General features: G+C 47.4%; 3 protein-coding genes across 3 annotated transcripts; 2 read left to right on the top strand and 1 right to left on the bottom strand.

The window, feature by feature from the left end:
• Positions 1–348: 348 nt before the first annotated feature.
• Positions 349–1,253, bottom strand: LOC147096164 (histone H1.4-like). The gene has a single exon (XM_085974112.1). It carries the CDS (start codon positions 1,145–1,147, stop codon positions 452–454), a length of 696 nt encoding a protein of 231 aa, XP_085830238.1. The 5' UTR covers positions 1,148–1,253; the 3' UTR covers positions 349–451.
• A 19,209-nt stretch (positions 1,254–20,462) lies between these two features.
• Positions 20,463–21,138, top strand: LOC147096163 (histone H2B 8-like). Its single transcript, XM_085975039.1, has one exon. It carries the CDS (start codon positions 20,485–20,487, stop codon positions 20,863–20,865), a length of 381 nt encoding a protein of 126 aa, XP_085831165.1. The 5' UTR covers positions 20,463–20,484; the 3' UTR covers positions 20,866–21,138.
• An 866-nt stretch (positions 21,139–22,004) lies between these two features.
• On the top strand, positions 22,005–22,562 carry LOC147096162 (histone H3-like). Its single transcript, XM_085974110.1, has one exon. It carries the CDS (start codon positions 22,005–22,007, stop codon positions 22,413–22,415), a length of 411 nt encoding a protein of 136 aa, XP_085830236.1. The 3' UTR covers positions 22,416–22,562.
• The last annotated feature ends 4,151 nt before the right edge of the window (positions 22,563–26,713 follow it).

The raw sequence follows: 26,713 nt of genomic DNA, 5'->3' as shown, positions 1-26,713 counted from the left end.
ATTTAAGAACGCGACGTGCTATGGGACAATAGATTCTTCCTGGGTGAATGGACTAAAATGGGTTTGAATAATCCGAAGAGGTATCTGTATCGAGAAAAATACCCTTTCAACACAGCCTTTTCTCAACAGCTTGTGGATTAAAGTTAAATAAACCACATGAATTTGGATCATTTGTGATGACCACGAAGATGTGTCGCAGTGGTTCCCGAGAAGTTGTAACTAGAAAGACGTTCGCAGCTCCGATAACTGGAAATCCGATTGACGACTGGAAGAATTCATTAAAGACATGGGAAATGGCAAGCAGTCTCACTGCCCCATGGGTGGTTTTTACAAAAAATACAGACTTCATACGTCTTAATTTGCCCCTTTATTAAATCAAACTTTCAACACATATGCCTGTTACATTTTAAGTTAACAATCGTAAGACTTGTTGCGGCCCCTTTATCCCGAGTTAGGGGCTCTGGAAAGAGCCGGTCTTTTGAACTGCCAAATCTTTCGATTTGACGCTGACCGACGGGGTTTTTCTGGCTGTGGCGTCAGTCGGGCGCCTAGCCGCCCTCCGCATCCTCGCCGCTCTCCACTTGTCCGCCTTTCGGAAGACGGTGGCGGGGTTTCTGCCGCGCCTGCCCTTTTTTTTCAGCGACATGCGATTCTTCCTGCCCGCCGACGGCGGTTTGGATTTCTTGGCCCGTCTCTTTACCAACGTCCTCCTGCAGACCTCCTTGCCAGGCGCCTCCTCCTTCTCCCCCGCCGCAATCTCCAGCTTCTTGCTGAGCCTAACCGAGCCGACGGTGGCCCCGGCTGTCTGCACCAGCGAGCCTTTGGTCACCAGGCTCCGGACGGTCCGGTTGGGTCGCGAGTCGTTGCGGCACAGCTTGCAGCCGCTGGCCGACAGCATCTTCTTCATGGCGGCCACCGAAAGGCCGCGGCGGTGCTTGGTGGCCGCCACCGCCTTCATGATGTGCCCGGCCACCGTGCACCTGAACTTCTTGTGGCGGTAAGGCCGCCGCTTCTTCTTCATCACCACCGCGCTGTCCAGCACCTTCGCCTCGTCCGCATGAGGCGGGAGCAGAGGAGGAGCCGGCGCACGCAAAGCTGCCGGAGCGAGTAGGTCCACCCCCATCTCGGTCAGTATTCTGTCCACCATTTAATCCGCGCGATTGGTTATAACTGTTTTCGCTGCCTCCCTTTTCCTTCTCTTCTCTCCTCCTCTCCCGCCGGCAGCTGCTCTGTGCCTCCGGCCGCCAGACCGGCGCCTCTTAAAGCCGCGGTGCGGACGCGTTAGACTCAACCCGCCGCCCAGGCCCCGCCCACCTGTCCCGCCCAGGCCCCGCCTACCCAAGCCCCGCCCACGGGTCCCTCCCAGGCCCCGCTCACCGAGTTTGTGCTTTTTCTCGCCGCCCAATGACGTCGGGCCGCGGGTAAAATCGAGCGCCGGCTCCGCTCCTACCCCAGGCTGCTTCTTTTTCACACTCCACCCTTTCTATGATTCTATGACATACAGCAATCTGCAGCTGTACCGCCTGGCAGCCGAATTCTCCAAAGGACTTGTGTAGCTCTTCACTACTGCTTGGCCAGCCTGGGATTGCTTGCTCTCTGGCATGCATGGGAGGGCAGATGCCAGTGTTGTGGCTGTACTGGAACAGCTTGGCTGGAGGTGCAACTAGTTCTGGAGCACAAGTCTTCAGCACGACAGCCGGGATTGTCGGGGCCCATAGCCTTTGCTGTATCCAGTGCGTTTCTTGATATCACATGGAGTGAATCGAATTGGCTGAAGACTGGCTTCTGTGATGGTGGGACCTCAGGAGGCCGATATGGATCATCCACTCGGCACTTCTAGCTGAAGATGGGATGGTTGCAAATGCTTCAGCCTTGTCTTTTGCACTCACGTGCTGGGCCCCACCGTCATTGAGGATGGGGATATTCCTGGAGCCTCCTCCGCTCGTTAGTTGTTTAATGGTCCACCACCATTCACGACTGGATGTGGCAAGACTGCAGAGCTTTGATCTGATCCATTGATTGTAGGATCTCTTAACCCTATCTTCTGCTTTTTAGCATGCATGTACTCCTGTGTTGCAGCTTCCCCAGGTTGGCACCTCATTTTTAGGTACACCTGGTGCTGCTCCTGGCATGCTCTTCTACACTCCTTATTGAACCAGGGTTGGTCCCCTGGCTTGATGGTAATGGTAGAGTGAGAGATATGCTGGGCCATGAGGTTACAGATTGTGGTTGAATACAATTCTGCTGCTGCTGATGGCCCACGGTGCCTCATGGATGCCCAGTTTTGAGCTGCTGGATCTGTTCTGAATCTATCCCATTTAGCAGTGGTAGTGGCACTCAACATGATGGAGGGTGTCCTCAGTGTGAAGACAGGACTTCCGTCTCCACAATGATTGTGAAGTTATTGATTGGGGTTAAAATGCCCAAACTAGGAGTGTTCAGGGTTATTAGTGTTAGGATAACAGCATTTTTTCCCACTGGTATCAAAATCCTCAAAATAGTCAGCAATGTATCCCTCCAATCCACAAGGCATGCGTCTTTTCCGAGAAACAATTAGTGGCTCTTAAAAGAGCCTTTCTGCCGAGGATTTTTCTTGTCCCGTTTTCAACCACCGAACCCATAGAGTCCGTCATAGAGTCATAGAGTTTTACAGCACAGAAAGAGGCCCTTCGGCCCATCGTGTCTGCGCCGCCCATCCATCCCTGTCCAGTCTAATCCCATTTTCCAGCATTTGGTCCATAGCCTTGTATGCAATGGCATTTCAAGTGCTCATCCAAATGCTTCTTGAATGTTGTGAGGGTTCCTGCCTCCACCACCCTTTCAGGCATTGAGTTCCACATTCCAACCACCCTCTGGGTGAAAAAGTTCCTCCTCAAATCCCCTCTAAATCTCCTGCCCCTTACCCTGAATCTATGCCCCCTTGTTATTGACCCCCCCACTAAGGGGAAAAGTTCCTCTTTATCTACCCTATCTATGCCCCTCATTATTTTGTACACCTCAATCAGGTCCCCCCTCAGCCTTCTCTGCTCCAAGGAAAACAACTCCAGCCTGTCCAGCCTCTCTTCATAGCTGAGGCGCTCCATCCCAGGTAACATCCTGGTGAATCTTCTCTGCACCCTCTCCAAAGCAATCACATCCTTCCTATAGTGAGGCGACCAGAACTGCACACAGTACTCCAGCTGTGGCCTCACCAGCGTTTTGTACAGCTCCATCATAACCTCCCTGCTCTTATATTCTATGCCTCGGCTAATGAAGGCAAGTATCCCATATGCCTTTTTAACCACCTTATCTACCTGCTCCGCTGCCTTCAGGGATCTATGTACATGTACACCAAGGTCCCTCTGACCCTCTGTACTTCCTAGGGTCCTACCACTCATTGTGTATTCCCTTGCCTTATTTGTCCGTCCAAAATGCATCACCTCGCACTTTTCAGGGTTAAATTCCATTTGCCACTTTTCCGCCCATCTGACCAACCCGTTTATATCGTCCTGTAGCCGGAGGCTTTCCTCCTCGCAATTTACCACCCCACCAATTTTCGTGTCATCTGCGAACTTACTGATCATACCTTTTACATTTTCATCCAAATCATTTATGTAGATCACAAACAATAAGGGACCCAGCACCGATCCCTGAGGTACCCCACTGGACACAGGCTTCCAGTCACAAAAGCAACCTTCGACCATCACCCTCTGCCTCCTGCCACTCAGCCAGTTTAGGATCCAACGCGCCAAGGCACCCTGGATCCCATGGGCTCTTACCTTCTTGACCAGTCTCCTATGCGGGACTTTGTCAAAAGCTTTACTGAAGTCGATGTACACCACATCCACAGCATTTCCCTCATCCACCCCACTAGTCACCCCCTCGAAAAATTCGATCAGATTTGTTAGACATGATTTACCCTTGACAAAGCCATGCTGACTATCCCCGATTAATCCTTGCCTCTCCAAGTGGAGATTAATTTTGTCCCTCAGAATTTTTTCCAATAATTTCCCCACCACAGATGTTACTCACTGGCCTGTAATTCCCTGGTTTATCCCTGCTACCCTTCTTGAATAATGGTACTACGTTAGCTGTTCTCCAGTCCTCTGGTACATCCCCTGTGGCCAGAGAGGTTCTGAAAATTAGTGTCAGAGCCCCTGCAATCTCCTCCCTTGCCTCCCACAGCAGCCTGGGATACATCTCGTCCGGGCCTGGGGATTTATCCACTTTTTGGCCCGCTAAAACCGCTAGCACCTCCTCCCTCTCGATGCTAATATGTTCAAGTATGTCACAGTCCCCTTGCCCGATTTCTATGTCTGCATCGTCTTTCTCCATAGTGAACACAGATGCAAAAAATTCATTTAAAACCCCGCCTACATCCTCTGGCTCTACACACAGATTGCCACTTTGGTCCCTAATGGGCCCTACCCTTTCCCTGGTTATCCTCTTGCCCTTAATATACTTATAAAACATCTTAGGATTTTCCTTTATTTTGCTCGCCAGTGTTATTTCATGGCCACTCCTCGCCCTCCTAATTTCTTTTTTAAGTATGCCCCTGCACTTTTTATACTCCTCTAGGGCTTCTTCTGTCTTTAGTCTTTTGTAACTGCCAAAAGCCCCCCTTTTATTTCTAATGCATTTTTGTATATCCCTTGTCATCCAAGGTTCCCTTTGCTTGTTGGTCCCACCCTTGACCTTTACAGGAACATGTTGGCGTTGTACTCTCTCTATTTCCCTTCTGAAAGTCTCCCACTGTTTTGATGTGGATTTTCCTATAAGCAGCTGCTCCCAGTCCACTTTGGCCAGATCCTGCCTTATCATATTAAAATCGGCCTTCCCCCAATTTAGAACCCTTATTTCTGGGCCGTCTTTGTCTTTTTCCATGACCACCTTAAGTCTCACCGAATTATGGTCACTGTCGCCAAAATGCTCTCCTACTGACACTTCCACCACTTGCCCGGCTACATTCCCCAGAATTAGGTCCAGTACCGCCCCCTCTCTTGTAGGACTTTCTACATGTTGGCTCAAAAAGCTCTCCTGGATGCACTTTAAGAATTCTGCACCCTCTAAGCCTTTCACACTCTGACTATCCCAATTTATATTGGGGAAGTTGAAATCCCCCACTATTATTACCCTATTATTTTCACACTTCTCTGAGATTTGCCTACATACCTGTTCCTCTATCTCCCCCTGACTGTTTGGGGGCCTATAGTACACTCCCAGGAAAGTGCTTGCCCCCTTTTTGTTTTTAAGTTCTACCCATATGGCCTCATTAGAGGAACCCGCTAATATATCATCCCTCCTTACAGCAGTAATTGACTCCTTAATTAATATTGCAACACCCCCTCCCCTTTTACACCCCCCTCTGTCTCGCCTGAAGATTCTATACCCCGGAATATTGAGCTGCCAGTCCTGACCCTCCCTCAACCATGTCTCCGTGATAGCAACAATATCGTACTCCCATGTGTTCAACAACAACTTCAGTTCATCCACCTTATTTGCAAGACTCCTTGCATTAAAATAAATGCCTTCCAGCCCTGCCATATTCTCTTTTGCCTTCACATATTTGCTCTGCCTTCCCAGCTGACTTGTTTTTCCCTCTGTATTTGGCCGTAAATCACCCCCTACCATAGCTCCACTCTGTACCCCAACCCCCTGCCAAGTTAGTCCAAACCCTCCCCAGCAGTGCTAGCAAACCTCCCCGCAAGGATATTGGTTCCCCCCTGGTTCAGGTGTAAACCGTCCGACTTGTACAAGTCCCACCTTTCCCAGAAGCAGACCCAGTGATCCAGGAAACTAAAGCCCTCCCCCTTGCACCATCCCTTTAGCCACGCATTCATCTGTTCTATCTTCCTATTCCTATACTTACTAGCACGTGGCACCGGGAGTAATCCAGAGATTACAACCTTTGAGGTCCTGCTCCTTAATCCTTCACCTAGCTCCCTAAATTCTTGCTGCAGGACCTCATCCCTCTTTTTACCTATGTCGTTGGTACCAATGTGGACCATGACCACTGGCTGTTCTCCCTCCCCCTCCAGAATGCCCTGCAGCCGCTCAGTGACATCCTTGACCCTGGCACCAGGGAGGCAACAAACCATCCTGGATTCACGTCTACGGCCACAGAAACGCCTATCTGTTCCCCTTACTATAGAATCCCCTACCACTATTGCTCTCCCACTCTTTTCCCCCCTTCCTGGGCAGCAGGAGCACCCCCAGTGCCAGGAAGTAGGCCGCTGCTGCCTTCCCCCGGTGAGTCATCCCCCTCAACAGTATCCAAAGCGGTATACTTGTTTGAAAGGGGGATGTCCGCAGGGGTTCCCTGCACTACCTGCCTGCCTTTGTTGCTCCGCCTGATGGTCACCCCCTGTGCTGCCCTACCCTGAGGCGTGCACAGCTCGCTAAACGTGTTATCCACGAGCCTTTCAGCATCGCGCATGCTCCAAAATTCATCCACCCGCAGCTCGAGCGCCGCAATGCGGTCTACAAGTAGCTGCAGCTGGATGCATTTCCCGCACACATGGTCATCAGGGAGACTGGCAGCATCCCTGACTTCCCACATGGAGCAGGAGGAGCAGAGCACGGGTCTGAACTCTCCTGCCATGACTTACCCCTTTAATTACTTTAAAAATTTATTCAATACCCCAGTTACAGGTATGCTCTAGGGCGCTTTATTTACCAACTATCCCCACTACACCACAGAAATTTAACACCACAGAATTCAAGCTTGTATTGAAAAAAGAGAAATACTCACCAACCAATCACCTACCTGCTCCCTGGTGACGTCACACACTGATTACTTTTTACCTCTCTCCCCGCTCCCGACTGGTCTCGGGCCTCGCCTCTCTCCGGTTTTTATACCGGTCTCACCACACTGCTCCCGAATGGTCTCGGGCCTCGCCTCTCTCCGGTTTTTATACCGGTCTCACCACACTGCTCCCGACTGGTCTCGGGCCTCGCCTCTCTCCGGTTTTTATACCGGTCTCACCACACTGCTCCCGACTGGTCTCGGGCCTCGCCTCTCTCCGGTTTTTATACCGGTCTCACCACACTGCTCCCGACTGGTCTCGGGCCTCGCCTCTCTCCGGTTTTTATACCGGTCTCACCACACTGCTCCCGACTGGTCTCGGGCCTCGCCTCTCTCCGGTTTTTATACCGGTCTCACCACACTGCTCCCGACTGGTCTCGGGCCTCGCCTCTCTCCGGTTTTTATACCGGTCTCACCACACTGCTCCCGACTGGTCTCGGGCCTCGCCTCTCTCCGGTTTTTATACCGGTCTCACCACACTGCTCCCGACTGGTCTCGGGCCTCGCCTCTCTCCGGTTTTTATACCGGTCTCACCACACTGCTCCCGACTGGTCTCGGGCCTCGCCTCTCTCCGGTTTTTATACCGGTCTCACCACACTGCTCCCGACTGGTCTCGGGCCTCGCCTCTCTCCGGTTTTTATACCGGTCTCACCACACTGCTCCCGACTGGTCTCGGGCCTCGCTGGTCGCCGGGTTTTCTCCCGAGCTCCTCGCTGGTCCCGACTGGTCTCGGGCCTCGCCTCTCTCCGGTTTTTATACCGGTCTCACCACACTGCTCCCGACTGGTCTCGGGCCTCGCTGGTCGCCGGGTTTTCTCCCGAGCTCCTCCTCGCTGCTCCCGCTGGTCCTTGGCGCTTCAGGGCATAAACCACATCCATGGCAGTGACCGTCTTGCGTTTGGCGTGTTCGGTGTAGGTGACCCGAGTCCCTGATGTTCTCCAGGAAAACCTTCAGGACCCCGCGAATCTCCTCATAGATGAGGCCGGAGATGCATTTCACACCCCCTCGGCGAGCCAGGCGGCGGATGGCGGGCTTGGTGATTCCCTGAATATTATCTGGGAGGACTTTGCGGTGACGCTTAGCGCCACCTTTACCCAAACCCTTGCCACCTTTGCCTCTACCAGACATACTTCCACCAGAATCAGTAATTCTCTAATATCAAATTAAAGCACCAGCCGACCTCCTTTTATACTGTTGCTGCGGACCTGGTTGAAGAACCAAAGAGGGGCGGAGTTAGCGGACACGCGACAACTTGCCTTTTTTGCCGTCAAGAAATTGACACTCAACTTCATGTTTCGAAATTGCTGATCAAATAGCCATAGTTAAGCAAGCAGTAATCTGTTGATCTAAAAAAAATCTCCAATAACGTGAGAACTAAACGGATTACATTTATTCTGGCGCATTAACAACAACATAAATGCACATTTTAAAGCGAATCTGAGACCCTCATTCAGTAACGAATGAAACTTGAGACTGAACTCCAATTGTAAATTTTAGAGGTGGGACAACAAATCAAATCATGGTTCTGATTTTTCAAGGCTAAGTAACGTGTTCATCTCACAAATTATCTTTCCTTTTCCTGGTGTTCACTTTCTCTCGAAGAACGACAATTTCCACCTCCCTTCCAACAACCCCCCTCCCGCCCTTACTTTCTAAAAGAAGAAACTGTTCACTCTCAAGTTAACGGTTAAAGTGAAAGTAACTGGACAAATCTATTATTACCAACGTGTTTTTTTTTTAGCACGGCCGGTTTACTGGCAGTTTTCTTGCCTTATTATACCGCTCGAGAACTGATTATTAGTGATTACATTTCATTCTTGGCCACACCATCTCCCTCGTTTTCAAGAAAATCTCACAAACTTTCAAAAGCTAAAGCTGCCTCCAAGAAGCCTGGCCTCCTCTTTTGAGTCTTTGTACAGTTCAACCTCTTAACTCCATCAGGACCAATTCCATCTAAAACCTGAATACAGCTTCCAACTCCGCAGTGGTCTTCAATTATCATAATCCTGAAGAGGATATAAGGAAACAATGTTTGACATTATTTAGGCATTCATTCTTACATCTTCAACTCCCCCTCTCTCTATATAACCTTTTGGGGCTTTCTCTGTTTTGCTGAAACTATTGTAGTAATTGTCCCGCTGATCTTCCCTGTCTTGTTCCTCCTGAGTTCCAAATAGACCATCTTAGACACCTTCCTCTTCCTGCATCCTCAGTGATTAACTCAAGATTCATTGCACCGTCTCCTAGTCTCTTCAATTCTTATGCAGGACCTAGACTTTGTGGAATTTCGTACTCTGCAGCCTTTCTTTCTTCTTATATTCTACAGATTCTTAAATCTCAACCTTGGTGTCACCCAACCACTATTCTTCATTCACCTCATCTCTTCAACCGTGCTGTTTTGGGACTTGGCTCTTTGCCCAGATTGCACATAAAGCGAACACCCAGGGGCACATGGACGTGGATCTTAGGTCAGTTCGAAACATCAAGGAATCGGCAAGAAAGTTTTAAATGTGCGCACCTGTATGCTTAAAAGATAAAGATGCTCGATTTGACATATACATAGCTGTGAAAGAAAAGAAAAGACAAAATACAAGCGTAAATGTTACCACAGCTGGCCCTGCATTGCACTATTGACGCAGTGGGATTTAAGAATTCGTGTTAGGGTCAATGATTAGGGGTTAGGGTGTTAGAGGTTAGTGCTTAAGGTTAGGAAGTGGGGCTAGGGTGTTAAGGCTTGGGTGTTAGGGTAAGTGTTAGTGCTTGGGGTTATAGGGTGTTAGGATTAGGGTTAAGGATAGGGGTTAATGGTTGGGATTAGGGTTTGGGTTAGAAACGGCTATTAACAACACTGTTGTCACTAGATGCCTCCAACAAATAAATGAGAACGCAGACACATTTAAACCAACTGTTATTTGACTGAGAAAGGAGAGGAAATATTAGTCCATGTACCTGAACTTAATTTAATGCATCCAAAGTGTTTTAGTACAATGCTTATTTGGTTAAGAATGAATGAGACAAGTGTCTGACCTTAAAATTGATGTTCAGTTTCTCCTCATTGGAAAAGAAAAAGACCGCCAGGGCAGCATTATAACAGTGGATGTTGCTGTGATTCGAGACCATGGTCTCAAATTCTCCCAACAGTTTCGGGATAGTTTAGTCAGTGTCTGGCGAAATTAGATTAACCCCGCCACGGGACGAGTAGGTTTCCTTTACTGAGGGTGGAATAAGAATTCTTCGGAGTTGCCAACATTTTTGGTCTTTGAAACGATCAATAAAGCTAAGCTTCCCAGTGAAAGGTTTTCCCAGACCAATCCTGTAGGACCCGTCAGATTTTTCTGCAACATCGCGGAATTCATTCCCCGAAGGGCACTTTAGGCTTTTCGGAAATTAGTGATCAGAAAATAAAGACCTTTTAAAGTGAGGATGTTGCAACTGAAATCGCACTACGGGCACTGCTATTCCAGCTGGAATGGTTATTTTAATAAATCCAGCAGTGACACAATAAAACCGTTTGGGAAACGTGGACTGAAATGTTGGCATCGAGTTTAGTAATTTCAAAAAAAGGAATGCGACGCTAACGGGACCGCACGGTGCAAGGGCAAGAAAGGCGCCTGGCAATAAATTCAAATGTGATCAAGAGAATTGAAAAAAAAAATGTTTAGTTCTATTGTTTATTCCTGCGTGTTTTTTGCGATATCCTGGCCTATCTCCCAGTGATTTCCCCGCTGATATCTTTAATGTGACTCAAGTTTGTGAAATCGCTGGGTCGCTGCCCGGTTGAAACTACGTCACATGCCTCAGTCAGGCGTGCTTTGACGCCATTGCGGTCACCCTTATGCTGATTTCTGATTGGCTGTGGCCGGGCAGTTTTTTGGCGATATTTTCAATCCGCTTATGCAAATGAGGTTCCCTGTTGCATCACAAACGGTTTGCCGTTGGGAGATTTGGATTTTCAAAAACTGGCCGCGGGAACGAGTTTAACCGTCAGAAGTGCTCAATGGCCTCAAATTATGCTCATAATATTCCTCCAAACCTGTTTATTGCGGCCTGTTTCTGTGCTGTATATCCTATGTAATATGTAATTTCTGAAGAACCATTTTTCAACAATGCACCTTTATATTATTAGACTTTAGGTGGGATCATAATCATAATCATAATCAATTTTATTGTCATTGTTAGTGCACAAGTGCAGTACAATGAAATGTAGGCTTGCGGCTCCCGAGAGTGTACATTTAGATTAAGACATTTAAACATTCAACATACATTTGGCTTGTAATACATTAACATAAACATAACCATAATAAAGTGTATTGGCAGATGTGCAGGCTTTAGAGTTTATTTGTGGAGTTCAGTAGGATGACAGCCCTGGGAAAGAAGCTGTTCCTAAATCTGGTCGTTCGGGTGCGAATGCATCTGTAGCGTCTCCCAGATGGCAGGGGGGCGAACAGACTGTGGCTTCTCCCTTGAAAATTTAGTATAAATAAATATATTTAGTATTTGCCCTTTTGCTCCATATCCTGTGGTTGTCTACAACGGTGAACACTTTGAAGATCTGATTCTTCCCTACCTTTCTTTTCATCTCCAAGGTCTTCAAATGAATTGTCACTGCCCAACTCCATGGTTATTTCTTATTTAAGTGCTTTCAGTCCTCACAGCAGTGATGTCCCTGGACAAGGTTACCAATGACATTCTTTCTAACTGTGGCGCGCAACCCCTCCTTGACCTCTTGCAAGGCACCACACGATTAATCACTCCCTCCTCCTCTCCCATCTCCTGTCTGGTCCGCCCTTACTTGGTTCCACTGCAGTCCAATCTGTCCCAGCACATACCTTCTGGCTGGCGTGGCTAACTCAAGGTTTGTGACCGCATGCTTCTTCTCAGTGGCATCATCCTTCGACGTGTGGGTCAACTTCCATGTGTATGTTGGTGACAGTAAGATGTACCACCATTAGCTCTTCAACCACCACTGTGCTGTTTGACTGCTTGCTTGACATTAAGTCATGAATAAAGTAGAACTTTCCACAGCTTAACACCAAATCCAATTCTGTTTGGCTCCCATTAAGAACTGTTCCTTAGCGTCCATACCATCCCCACCCTGGGCTGTTTATTCAGCCTAAATACAATGCCATAGAAACATAGAAGATAGGAGCAGGAGTAGGCCATTCGGCCCTTCGAGCCTGCTCCGCCATTCAACGAGATCATGGCTGATCATCCAAGCCCTAGCACCTGGTCCCTACATCGACAGCCATCCCACCCAAGCCCTATCCCTGTAACCCCACGTATTTAATCCCCCCTAACACTAAAGGTCAATTTTTATCATGGCCAATCAACCTAACCCGCACATCTTTGGACTGTGGGAGGAAACCTGGAGCACCCGGAGAAAACCCACGCAAACACGGGGGGAATGTGCAAACTCCACACAGACAGTCACCCGAGGCCGGATTTGAACCCGGGTCCCTGGCGCTGTGAGGCAACAGTGCTAACCACTATGCCACCGTGCTGCCCACTGACCCTGAGCTGTACTTCAAACCCCATTTTATATGCATCACCCGGAGTATCTAATTCCACCTCCACAACATCATGTGTTTCAGTTTCTTCCTTTCCACTACTGCTGTTGAAACTCTCATCCACACTTTGGCCAACTTGGCTCATTGGTCGCACCCTCACCTCTGAATCAAAAGGTTCAAGCTACACTCCCGGGACATAAGCATACAATCTAGACCAAGGCTTCTGTGTAGTACTGAGGGAGCGCTGCACTGTTGGAGGTGCTGTAATACAGGTGAGATGTTTAACTGAGAACTAATGATCTGGAGACATGAGTTGAAATCCCACCATGGCAGCTGGGGAATTTAAATACAGTAAAATTAAATAAAAATCTGGAATAAAAAGCTAGTATCAGTAATGGTGCCCATGAAACTACCAGATTGTTGTAAAAACCCATCTGGTTCACTAATGTCCTTTAGGGAAGGAAATCTGCCATCATTACCCGGTCTGGCCTACATGTGACTCCAGACCCACAGCAATGTGGTTGACTCTTAACTGCCCTCTGAAATGGCCTAGCAAGCCATTCCATTGTATTCAAGAAGGTGGCTCACCACCACCTTCTCGAGGGCAATTAGGGATGGGCAATAAATGCCGGCCTTGCCGAAGACGCCCGCATCCTGAGAATAAAATTAATTGTTCAGGTGAATGCAAAAGATCCCACGGCACTATTTGAAGAAGAGCAGAGGAGTTCTCCTGGTGCCCTAGCCAACATTTCTCCCTCAGCTAACATTAGTAAAACAGTTTATCTTATTATTGTTTGTAGGACCCTACTGTGTGCAGATTGGCTGTCGTACTTGCCTATGAAATGGCAGTGACTACACTTCAATTAATTGGCTGTGGAATGTTCTGAAAGAGGCTATATAAATGCAAGTTCTTTCTTTCTTTCTTGTTACTTCCAGGTTTGGCTTCCACAACATTATTTGTTATTTTCTCAGAATGAGGGTGATGCCAGCAAAGCCACATTTTATTGCCCATCCCTAGTTACCCCGAAGTTGTGGCAATGACCCTTCTCCTTGAACTACAGCAGTCGTTGTGATGATGTTGTTCCCTTGATGGTGTTGGTTATGGAATTCCATGACTTTGGACCAGTGATGATGAAGTACCGGTGGTATATGTCCGAGTCAGGATGTTGTGTGACTTCAAAGTGAAGAGGGAGGTGATGATGTTCCCATATTACTGCTTTATCCTCTGATAGGTCACGGGGATGGGAGGTGCTGTAGAAATAAGTTTGGTGCGTTGATGATTTGCATCCTGCCGATAGTACAAATCGCAGCCAAAGTGCTCTGGTGTAGATACTGAATCAGTGACAGGGGCACTGATCAAGCAGAATTGTCCTTTTCCATACAGTTTTGAGTTCCTTGGTGTTGTTGTAGCTGCGCCTATCCAGACTAGTGACAAGAATTCCATTACTCTCCTGACATGAGTCTTGCAGATAGATGGCGGAGGAGCTTTGAGGAGTCAAGACGTGAGCTACTCATCACAGAATGTGCAGTCTCTGTCCTTCTCTTGAAACCACGTTGTTCATATGGCTGGTCCAGTAAAGCTTCTGCTCAATGGCGACCCTCCCACCCCATGATGTTGATGGTGTGGGAGGGGAAATTAATCAGCCTTCCAAAAGATAGGAGAACTGCACATGAGGATAGGTTACAGTATCAAGTATATACAACGAGGGGTTTCATTGTTATGACCCTTCTCCACCCCAGGCTATTTTATTGTATGGCTAGATATTGGGCAGTTAAGTTAAACTCCTAATCACACGTGATGCAGGGTCTGCTTATGGGAGAGACCGCTGTTACTGAGCACAAGAGAATATCCCCAAAATTTGTAACAGCTGGCAAGGAGTGTCGTAGATTGGATTTTTTCCCAACACCTCTATTCATGAAAAGAGCTGGAAGACAGTTTTCATAAGCAGATGAAGCATCTTATTAAAACTTGCATCTAGATTTTCCCCTGTGTTAAATTACCCATAGCCCAGGTCGAATAATTTACCCAGACTTCAGTAACTCGGGTACCGGAGGATCTGTGGATGCCCACCATCTATCATATCAGAGGGCAGAAAATTTCACACCACTAGACCGTGGGTATACAGGCTAAACTACTTGATCAGATTTAGTTACAGATATAATAATACGCAGAAGCAGAGAGATAAGCAAATACCAACAATACAATAACCAATCTTGCCGTATATACAAACTGGATTGACTATTTAACAATCTTCACCTAGGCAACTCCTTAGAAACAGATGAATAGAAAATAGGGCAGGTTCCGTTATGACAGTACATTCGTCCCCCACCCGATTTTTCTGTATTCGTTGGGCCCAGGCAATTGAGTACCTCACCTGCAGGAGGTAAACGATCCGCCCTACATCTTCTCTGTTAAAGTTGCATACATTAAGACTTTAAATCCTCGTGCGTAAGGCATCAAAGTATCTTTATCTTAATCGATTTCTGAACAAAAGCCATTTTGACCTGATCCATGAGTGACTGTCTCCAGTCTTCCACTTTGAAACCTAATTAAGAGAGATGTCTCCTTTTTGCACCCGAATTAAAATCATATAAAATAAAGACAGGCACTCTTGTTTTCAGGTTTTGCGGTCCTGAACAGGGTAGGGCGAGGGGAAGAGTTTAGTCATGATGCTCCGCCATGGTCTGTGGGGCTGGCTAAAATGGACCAGCTGGTCTTTTCCTGCCGATCAATTTTCGCATATTCAATAGTATCGATAAAGTAAAGACTGATCAGAGAGGTTACAACAAAGAGAGAGAGAGAGAGAGATTAAAGGCTATTAGTGGGAGAAGGATCACTGAGCGAATATTGTACTTCACCATTAATAAGATCACAATGGACTGATCATGCTAACCATAGTGACAATGCTGTCATTCCACACAATTCCCATGTGCCTCCTCTTACGAAATCATCTGGATTTCAATGAAAAAGGAGGAAATTATATATTTTTTAAGAAAAATGAATTATTTCAGATAAATATGAACTCTTGTTGTAACTGGTGCTCAGTAAATGAGGCTGGTAAAGTAAATTTTACATTTACATTTACTTTGTGCATATTTCTAGTAAGCAAACAAGGTAGCTGTTTATTCTGCTTTGGTAAAATACACACCTCGAAATATATATATATTCCTGGGACTAGGGACAGCGTCACTGGTCTAAAGCTTAGATGCTAAGCATGAGCCAGGCCTGGTTAGTACCTGGAGGGGTGACCATCAGTAGAAGACCAGGTGCAGAAGGATCACGGAAGGAGCCTCGGGAGGGGTGGCTGGTGAGCAGGCCCGGGCGTTGGGCTGAAGATTGTCAGACAGGAGGAATGGTGGAAATGGAATGGCGGCGCGCACAGGCGCAGCGGCTTTGCTTCTCCCAGGACGATGTTATTTGTACTGGGAGCTTGCAAGATCACATTTTGTTGTTCATGTACTTGTGCATTGTACAATGACAATAAAGTTGAATTATTATTATTATTATAATATATATATTTTATATATTTATATCTATAGCTATATATATATATATATATATATAAATAATGTCCATTTGAGATAATAGGAGGCAAGTTAGAAAGAAGTTTCCTTGAGGAACTTATTATCCAGGACAGCTTGGGCAGGGGAGAGGGCTTGAAGGATTCTCTGTGAGTGGTATTAGTATTGTCAAGTGTTTCAATGACTAACAGAACTAGGTGGTACAGTGGACCTCACCCAGAAGACATTGGCCTTTCAGCTCTGGGACTGGAGTTCAAAACCAAGACGTCACCTCTGTTGCTTGTGAAATGAGTTTGGGCCCAATTCTATGTGGTCATGTTCCCCCCCCCCCCCACTCCCTGACACCCGCCCCCCGCGACCCCCTTCCCCTGCCAACCCCAGCACAAAACGGCCTCATAATTCGGTGCAGAATTGGCTATCTCACTCAGAGAGACCACTGGAGGTTGATGTGGGAAATAGAAAATACCACATTGGTTCCGTAGGGGGTTTTCCTCTGGCACCGAGGCTGAGGCACCTTCTTGGAGCAGAGCTTTATTCTGTATCTAATCATACTATACACCCAATGCCTGATGCCAATGCTGGGTACCACAAGTGGAAAATGTTGGATTTTCCCAGCACTAACGCTCTTTCTTACCTTGTCAAATATTCATGAAAATCCATTTGATTCAATGGATTTAGCTGGCGTTTGCCTGGCATCCCATTTTACACTGGGCACCCCAGAATCACAAGATAACCGCCCCCTCCCACCCCTACTGCCAACCTTATGACTTGAGGGTGACAATTGTTGTTAAACTTGTTGTCATCCAGCTTATCATCCACGTCCTGATAATGAATGTTGGCTGGCTGTCTGATGAGGGTGGAGGCATCTCATGAATATCTCACGACTGAGCTTGATCCTGTTTACTCATCATCTACACACATGCACTTTCCAGTAGGATATGCTGAATAGTGATCAGAAGCAATTTCCAGCCCCCCAAACCCCGTAGTAGTGAGGTCAATTGTAGCCACAATACCAGTTGAGATCCATTAAGTCAGCATAGACCTGGGATTAAACCTGTGGACTCTTCTTGCCCATATGATTCCACTACTCACTAGATAAACCTGCTGAGCTAGTGGAGTCGGAGATAGTGAGACTGCCAATTTAGGGTAATCTTCCGAGTATATTCTAATAGCGTGGAATACTCACTCATCGCCAATGCATATCGCTTGCAATTTTCCATTATGCACATGTAATGGTTGAGTTTCGTCACCACTAGCAACTAGGAAAATGTAAACTTTTGTGCTTTTGTGTCAATTTATAGGCATTAGGAATTGGATTGATTCTCCCCAAAATACATTTCAAGTAGAACCCTTGCGACGCTCTCGGGCAAATTGTAGCACCACGGCTGTTGTCCTGATTGAGTGTGAAGTGGGGAAAGAGTTAAAATAACATCACTGGCAGCTCACAGAATGGTGTAAGAGAGGCAGTTGCTGACATGAAAGACCACATCCATAAGGTGTGGTCAAGATAACCGACCTTTGAGACTAAAAACAACTCAGTTGAGACATGATGCCTAGCAATTCAGCTGCCCTTATGGTTTTGTTATCTGGGTCACAATGCTTCCAAGTTATTTTTTAATCAGCCTTCAGCAGTTTGAGTGATTGATTGAGTATGCAGCTTGCACATGTTTACCTTAGAACATGTAACCCAATCCATGAAGGTGCATGTGGGCCAAGATCCAATCAGGTTGCGGGAATGAATTGTGCATGAGGCCACCATGCTTATTTGGATGTATAAAAATGTAATGCTTGCTGTAACAATTTGGAGAAGTCTGGCTAAGACAGAGCAGATTGTCTCCCCACCGGTGTAATAAAGATGGCTTGACTATCGATCTGAAAACCTTGTGTCGAGTGTTGGTTTAAAATACTCCACACCAAGTGCAACTAACAGAACCTGGACAGGGGATGACACCTGGGACCTCCACACATTAGATGATGCAGTACCAGGCTGAGAATTTTAAATATGAGATGTTGAGGGATCAGTTGTCAATGTAGGTCAGTGAGGACTGGGTGAATGGGATTTAGTGCGGAATAAGATATGGGCAGACATACTTTGGATGAGCTGAAGTTTATGGAGGGTGGGGGCTTGGAGGCTAGCCAAGGGATCATTCGAATAGTCACGTATGGGGGTGACAAAAGAAATAGATGAGGGCTTCAGTGGAAGATGGGCTGAGACAGGGTCAGAGGTGGGCAGCGTTATGTAGGTAGAAGTAGATGGTCTTTGTGATGGAGAGATTATGCAGTTGGAAGCTCAGCTAAGGGTTGACTAGGATGCTGTGGTTGCAAACAGTCTGATTCACCTGAGCTAATGGCTGGGCAGGGGATGGAGTTGATATTAAGGGTATAGAGCTTGTGGCATGTCCAAGTCCAATTTCGCCCTCAATGTCTTTTGAAGTGAGGTTTCTGGACAGACTTAATTGAATTTAAGGATTATAAAGTTGGTTGGTCCAGAAATACAATTCATAGCACCCAAACAGCCCTAACAAACGTCATGAACACCATTCTCTGTAACTGTGACCGTGGCGTTCTATCCCTCCTGACCTTCCTCAATCTCTCTGTAACCTTTGAGGTTCCATCATTGTCCTGCAACAGCTTGTCTCCATTATCCAGCTCAGGGGGACAGCTCTCAATTGTTTCTACTCCGACCTTTGTGAATGCAGCCACAGCATCTCTATCAATGGCTTCTCTTCCCATCCTCGCACCATCACCTGAGGAGGCCCCCGAGCATCCATCTTGACCCTCTCCTCTTCTTCACCTGCAGGCTGCCGCTTGGTGACATCATCCAAAAATATGGGGGTCAGTTGCTGCATTTGCGCTGATGGCACCCAGCACTACCTCTCCACCACCTCGCACAACCTCTCCACCACCCAGCACAACCTCTCCCCACCCAGCACAATCTCTCCACCACCTCGCACAACCTCTCCACCACCCAGCACAACCTCTCCACCACCCAGCACAACCTCTCCACCACCTCACACAACCTCTCCACCACCCAGCACAACCTCTCCACCACCCAGCACAACCTCTCCACCACCTCGTACAACCTCTTCACCACCTCACACAACCTCTCCACCACCTCACACAACCTCTCCACCACCCAGCACAACCTCTCCACCACCCAGCACAACCTCTCCACCACCCAGCACAACCTCTCCACCACCCAGCACAACCTCTCCACCACCCAGCACAACCTCTCCACCACCCAGCACAACCTCTCCACCACCTCACACAACCTCTCCACCACCCAGCACAACCTCTCCACCACCCAGCACAACCTCTCCACCACCCAGCACAACCTCTCCACCACCCAGCACAACCTCTCCACCACCCAGCACAATCTCTCCACCACCAAGCACAACCTCTCCACCACCCAGCACAACCTCTCCACCACCCAGCACCACCTCTCCACCACCCAGCACAACCTCTCCACCACCCAGCACAATCTCTCCACCACCAAGCACAACCTCTCCACCACCCAGCACAACCTCTCCACCACCCAGCACCACCTCTCCACCACCCAGCACAACCTCTCCCCACCCAGCACAACCTCTCCACCACTCAGCAGAACCACTCCACCACCCAGCACAACCTCTCCACCACCCAGCACAACCTCTCCACCACCTCGCACTACCTCTCCACCACCCAGCACAACCTCTCCCCACCCAGCACAACCTCTCCGCCACCTCGCACTACCTCTCCACCACCCAGCACAACCTCTCCACCACCCAGCACAACCTCTCCACCACCCAGCACAACCTCTCCACCACCCAGCACAACCTCTCCACCACTTCACACAACCACTCCACCACCCAGCAGAACCTCCCCACCACCCAGCACAACCTCTCCACCACCCAGCACAACCTCTCCACTGCCTATGCGGCCAGGAGTGCGTTGGAATAGTCAAGCCTAGAGGTACCAAAGGCATGGATGAGGGTTTCAGCAGCAGATGAGCTTAGGCAGAGGCGGGGTCGGGCGATGGACCGGCGGCGGAAATAGGCGGTCTCATTGATGGCGTGGATATGTGGTCGGAAGCTCATCTGAGGGGGGTGGGGGTTCAAATATGACCCCACGGTTGCGAACAGTCTGGCTCAGCCAGCTGCCCAGGGAGAGGGAGGGAGTCGGTGGCGTGGGGACGCAGTTAGTGGCGGGGACCGAAGACGATGGCTTCGGTCTTCCCAACATTCAGCTGGCTCAATGTCAGGCAAGCAGTCTGCAATTTAACAGGGCAACTTATGGTACCAAAAATATATTTTTCAACAGAAAATGCTGGAAATACTCCGTGGAGAGAGAAACAGAGTTAACGTTTCAGGTCTGGGACCCTTCATCAAGTATTTCCAGCAATTTCTGTTGTTATTTCAGATTTCCAGCATCCGCAGTATTTTGCTATTGTAATATATTGTTCAAGCTGCAGCCATGTGGAGACTCTCCCCCACGTGCCTGAAACAAGCTGCAACACCATGAGCGTTTCTGATTGGCCAGTTGGCACCCCTTGTTCCTAACTCACAATAGATACTTATGCGCTGGTTCACCAATAGGAATCCTTCACTTTCTGATTCCTCATTTGCATACGTCAACTATTAAATATCGCGTCCGGGAGACTTTCTCCATCACAAACCTTCACATCCATTCACCATGCCTGAAGCGGCGTCCAAGGGCCTCGCCCCGAAAAAGGGGCCGAAGAAAGCGGCCACCAAGAAGCGGGCCAAAGGCGACAAGAAGCGCAGGAAGACCAGGAAGCAGAGTTACAGCATTTACATCTACAAGGTGCTGAAGCAGGTCCACCCCGACACCGGCATCTCCTCCAAGGCCATGAGTGTCATCAACTCGTTCGTCACCGACATCTTCCAGCGCATCGCGTGCGAGGCCTCCCGCCTGATCCGCTACAGCAAACGCCAGACCATCTCCTCCCGGGAGATCCAGACCGCCGTCCGCCTCCTGCTGCCCGGGGAACTTGCCAAGCACGCCGTCTCGGAGGGGACGAAAGCTGTCACCAAATACACCAGCTCCAAATAAAGCCTCGGTCCTCCCACCTTAAAAATTCAACCCAAAGGCTCTTTTCAGAGCCACTCACGAGATCCAGAAGGGACTATTTATTTTCATTTGACTGATGACATTTGAAATATGGACAGCATAAAGAATGAAACTTTTTAAAAAAATGTTTTATCTTTCTGTATTTAATTAACCCTCACAGTTTCATTTTTTTGTCGTATGTTGAGATTTTGGTGGTGTGTTTTTGTAATACATCGTTAATTTAAAATAGATTGAAATTGAACAATAACAAAATGATGCATTGTCACTGCTCTGTTTTGTACAACACATTTAGAAGCGGGTCGCTGACAAGCTAAAATGATATTAAATCTGGAACCAGTAATTTTAAAGGATCAATTTGCCATAATTCAGATTTAATAATGAATTATTCAGTCTCATGCCATTTTAATGATCATTCAGTCCCACAGACGCTATAATTTTAATTAAAATGATTATTCAGTCGCACAGATGAAAATTTTTAGCAATTATTATTTAGTCTCACAGATGCCATATTCAGTCCCAGATACCATAATTTGTAACGATTATTATTCAATCCCACAGATGCAATAATTTTAACAATAATGATTATTATTCAATCCCACAGATGCAATAATTTTAACAATAATGATTATTCAATTCCACAGATGCAATAATTTTAACAATGATCATTATTCAATCCCACAGATGCAATATTAACAACAATGATTATTATTTAGTCTCACAGATGCCATAATTTTAATTATTATTCAGTCCCAGATACCATAATTTGTAACGATTATTATTCAATCCTAAAGATGCAATAATTTTAACAATAATGATTATTATTCAATCCCACAGATGCCATGATTTTAATAACTGGTTATTCAGTCCCACATAGGGCCATCATTTTAACAATAACGAGTATGATTCACAGACGTGCTTTTATTCTATAAGCCGCCTTTTTCGTTGGTGTTAATTTTCCCTCCCTTTCTCTTTGGTGTCCGAAGTTGGAGTGGATTGAAAAACGCACCAATCAGAGGCAGAGATTTGCCGTGCTTGCAGCCAATCAGAAGGCGCGCCTCGGCCGGCGACTGCTATAAAAGCCGCAGCCCGGAGCCCGGAGAAACAGCAGTAGTTCGAGGAGAATGGCGAGGACGAAGCAGACGGCGCGCAAATCCACCGGGGGCAAAACACCCCGCAAGCAGCTGGCTACTAAGGCGGCCCGCAAGAGCGCCCCGGCCACGGGCGGAGTGAAGAAGCCTCACCGCTACCGGCCCGGCACCGTTGCTCTGCGGGAGATCCGCCGCTACCAGAAGTCCACCGAGCTGCTGATCCGCAAACTGCCCTTCCAGCGCCTGGTCCGCGAGGTTGCGCAAGATTTCAAGACCGACCTGCGTTTCCAGACCTCTGCCATCATGGCCCTACAGGAGGCCAGCGAGACCTACCTGGTGGGGCTCTTCGAGGACACCAACCTGTGCGCCATTCACGCCAAGCGGGTCACTATCATGCCGAAGGACATCCACCTCGCCCGGCGCATCCGCGGCGAGCGCGCCTAAGCCTCCCGGCGCCAGCAGTCTTGACCCATTTGAGGAACGGGAACTTGAAACCAAACGGCTCTTTTAAGAGCCACTTCAATCCTTGGGAAAAGCTATAATGCAGAGAAACCAGAATAACCCAATATTTATATTTAATTGAATCCTGTATTTATCCCAATTGTTTCCAGTCTATCCCAAGTTTACAGACATCCTTTGCATTTACTTTCGTGATTTATTTATATCCTGCATTTAACCCAATTGTTTTCCGCCTGGCATATTAAGTTTGAAGCGTTGTACATGTAAACCATCATTTGCCTGAAAGTGTCGCAGGCAAATTAAAAAAAAACAAGTACTGGAAAACACTCAGCAGGTCAGGCAACATCTGCAGAAAGAGCAAAACCGAGATGGTGCGGAGAAAAGGGATTGAATCGGGCTGAAGGAAGGTTATACTAAACAATTACAAATCACTGATTAGGCCCCAGCTGGAATATTGTTCAATTCTGGGCACCCACTTTAGGAAGGATGTTAAGGCCTTGGGGAGGGGGCAGAGGAGATTTAGAGAATGCAGCATCTTGTTCAAAATTCTAAGCTGTTTTAAAAAAAATTATCGTGGTCAAAAAGAATTTCATCAAAAAGCCCACGTTGCTTCCAAAGAATTGAGACAGCTACTCATTGAAGGAACAAATAATCTTTAATAATTTTGAATACTGTAACAATCGTTCGATCGTTTTTCTTTTTTAATGTTGGCCACGAATTTACATTTTCAATTTAGAGCAGGTTTTACATTGAAAACAAATGGGTGCCTCCAGCCAGTAATTAATTTTCACAGCATTTTAACAAAGTATTAGAACTAAAAAGTCTGGAATGAAACATTTCTTCTGGAAGTCCGCTGGTAGATCTCTGAAGTTATTCAAATTAAAGTGGAGAATCTGGCTGAAGTTCTTTAGAAAGGAGGTGGGTGGCTCTGAAAAGAGCCTTTGTGGTCCGTTGAATCGATTTATTGATGTTTGTCCTTTGGGTGTAAACCTTGCTGGGGTGGCCAGTTTTCTTGGGCAGGACCCCACCCTGGGCTATGGTGACTCCGCCCAGCAGCTTGTTGAGCTCCTCGTCGTTGCGGATGACGAGCTACAGGTGGCGGGAGATGATGCGGGTCTTGTTGTTGCGGGCCGCGTTGCCGGCCAACTCCAGGATCTCGGCCGTCAGGTAGAGCAGGGCTCCGGCCCCCACCCGCTCCGAGTAGTGGCCCTTGCGCGACAGGCGGTGGATGCGGCCGACCGGGAACTGCAGACCGACTCGGGAGGTGCGGGTCTTGGAATTGGCACGTACTTTGCCTCCAGTTTTACCACGACCTGACAGCTTATTACAAACTCTCACCGACTCTAATTAGCCGCTTAGTACCGAGCAATTCTCCTTTTATACCTTTCAGCCAGATCGAGATGCGGTCATTTCTCATTGGTTGAATAACTTTGATTTGTTTCTGATTCGTCTATAACTCAGCAGAACAATAGACACATTACAAAAATTTAGCGAATAGGAAGCGGCGTCTTACCCATCCCTAATTAGCATACTTTGTCTCATGGACCAAGGGCAAACTTTTGGGGCACAGCGCGGCCGAAATTGGCTCCCTCAATATCAGTAACAAAAATCAAGCTGTCAATCCAGTTTCTCCATGCCAGCTTGTAAACTGAAAATACACCAAACTGACAAGCAGTTTGCGTTAATAAAAACAGAAAATGCTGGAAAAACTCAGCAGGTCAGACAGCATTTGTGGAGAGAGAAACAAAATTAACGTTTCAGGTCGATGATCTGAAACGTTAACTCTGTTTTTCTCTCTCTCCACAGATGCTGCCTGACCTGCTGAGTGTTTCCAGCATTTTCTGTTTTCATTTCAGATTTCCAGCATCCGCAGTGCTTTGTATCTGTAAGCAGATTGCGTTTACGGTAGGCTTTTGTCTGAGGGATTGTGAAACAAAAATAAAAGCATGTCAAGAAAAGCGTAATAAATGCAGCATTCCCCATCATAGATTTTCAATAGCTGTAAGAACATACACAAAGGAAATATTCAGTTCCTGGAGGTGGTGCAGAAAAACGCCGCTTAAACTTTTCGTCTTGTTCCAGTTTTTATTTTATCTATTGCAAGGCTATTAATCATTTTAACGCTCAATATTATTACAAATAGAAGGAAGACGATTGGGCAATTGGGATCGAATATTGCACACTGTCCCCTGCCGTTTTCTACTGCAGCCAAGTCAAGTCATGAAGATCTCGTGTGATTTATCCAACTGGAAAGAAATGCTATTGGCTGAAGTTAACACGCTTTCTATTCGAGACGAGAGGCACATTTCAGATGACTTTCTTGTCGCTTCCAGCCTCCTTCGTAGCCTCTAAGATTCGTTTTGCACGTCTCATGTGGTTGTCTGCATTAATTTTGTTTCTGCCATAACTCTCAAAGGAAAGGCAATATAAAGGCCGTCACACATTGCCCCTAAATCCTGGGTGAATTCAGCAGATTGCAGTCTTGTGAGCCATTGTGTGTAGCTCTGTCTCTCCACGTTGTCTAAAGCAGCAAAGAAAATAGCATGAAGTGCCTCACCGATATCCCACACAGAACGCTCCTGTCTGAACTCGCAATCCACTTGGATTCTTAATATTCACCCGATTTTATTTTGATGCAAATCCAGGCCTTCAGCAAATTCTCGCAATTCCCCTTTCTTTGAGCAGCGAACAGTAGCTACAGGGCTCGCCTATAAAAGTACACAAAACCATTTAGAGTCATAGAGTTTTACAGCACAGAAAGAGGCCCTTCGGCCCATCGTGTCTGCGCCGCCCATCCATCCCTGTCCAGTCTAATCCCATTTTCCAGCATTTGGTCCGTAGCCTTGTATGCAATGGCATTTCAAGTGCTCATCCAAATGCTTCTTGAATGTTGTGAGGGTTCCTGCCTCTACCACCCTTTTAGGCATTGAGTTCCACATTCCAACCACCCTCTGGGTGAAAAAGTTCCTCCTCAAATCCCCTCTAAATCTCCTGCCCCTTACCCTGAATCTATGCCCCCTTGTTATTGACCCCCCTACTAAGGGGAAAGGTTCCTCTTTGTCTACCCTATCTATGCCCCTCATCATTTTGTACACCTCAATCAGGTCCCCCCTCAGCCTTCTTTGCTCCAAGGAAAACAACACCAGCCTGTTTAGTCTTTCTTCATAGCTGAGGCGCTCCATCCCAGGTAACATCCTGGTGAATCTTCTCTGCACCCTCTCCAAAGCAATCACATCCTTCCTATAGTGAGGTGACCAGAACTGCACACAGTACTCCAGCTGTGGCCTCACCAGCGTTTTGTACAGCTCCATCATAACCTCCCTGCTCTTATATTCTATGCCTCGGCTAATGAAGGCAAGTATCCGATATGCCTTTTTAACCACCTTATCTACCTGTTCCGCTGCCTTCAGGGATCTATGTACATGTACACCAAGGTCCCTCTGACCCTCTGTACTTCCTAGGGTCCTACCACTCATTGTGTATTCCCTTGCCTTATTTGTCCGTCCAAAATGCATCACCTCGCACTTTTCAGGGTTAAATTCCATTTGCCACTTTTCCGCCCATCTGACCAACCCGTTTATATCGTCCTGTAGCCTGAGGCTTTCCTCCTCGCAATTTACCACCCCACCAATTTTCGTGTCATCTGCGAACTTACTGATCATACCTTTTACATTCTCATCCAAATCATTTATGTAGATCACAAACAACAAGGGACCCAGCACCGATCCCTGAGGTACCCCACTGGACACAGGCTTCCAGTCACAAAAGCAACCTTCGACCATCACCCTCTGCCTCCTGCCAGTCAGCCAGTTTAGGATCCAACGCGCCAAGGCACCCTGGATCCCATGGGCTCTTACCTTCTTGACCAGTCTCCTATGCGGGACTTTGTCAAAAGCTTTACTGAAGTCCATGTAAACCACATCCACAGCATTTCCCTCATCCACCCCCCTAGTCACCCCCTCGAAAAATTCAATCAGATTTGTCAGACATGATTTACCCTTGACAAAGCCATGCTGACTATCCCCGATTAATCCTTGCCTCTCCAAGTGGAGACTAATTTTGTCCCTCAGAATTTTTTCCAATAATATCCCTACCACAGATGTTAGGCTCACTGGCCTGTAATTCCCTGGTTTATCCCCGCTACCCTTCTTGTATAATTATACTACATTAGCTGTTCTCCAGTCCTCTGGTACATCCCCTGTGGCCAGAGAGGTTCTGAAAATTTGTGTCAGAGCCCCTGCAATCTCCTCCTTTGCCTCCCACAGCAGCCTGGGATACATCTC

This window comes from Somniosus microcephalus, unplaced genomic scaffold, assembly GCF_052327205.1.
Source record: "Somniosus microcephalus isolate GS21.2 unplaced genomic scaffold, FLI_Smic_1.0 unresolved_chr1, whole genome shotgun sequence".
Classification (NCBI taxonomy): domain Eukaryota; kingdom Metazoa; phylum Chordata; class Chondrichthyes; order Squaliformes; family Somniosidae; genus Somniosus; species Somniosus microcephalus.
Note: the sequence above shows the minus strand (reverse complement) of the source record. Positions and strands in the feature narration are given on the sequence as shown.

Coding starts and splice junctions, on each gene's coding strand:
- LOC147096162 (XM_085974110.1), top strand. CDS start 22,005: ATGGCGAGGACGAAGCAGACGGCGCGCAAATCCACCGGGGGCAAAACA.
- LOC147096164 (XM_085974112.1), bottom strand. CDS start 1,147: ATGGTGGACAGAATACTGACCGAGATGGGGGTGGACCTACTCGCTCCG.
- LOC147096163 (XM_085975039.1), top strand. CDS start 20,485: ATGCCTGAAGCGGCGTCCAAGGGCCTCGCCCCGAAAAAGGGGCCGAAG.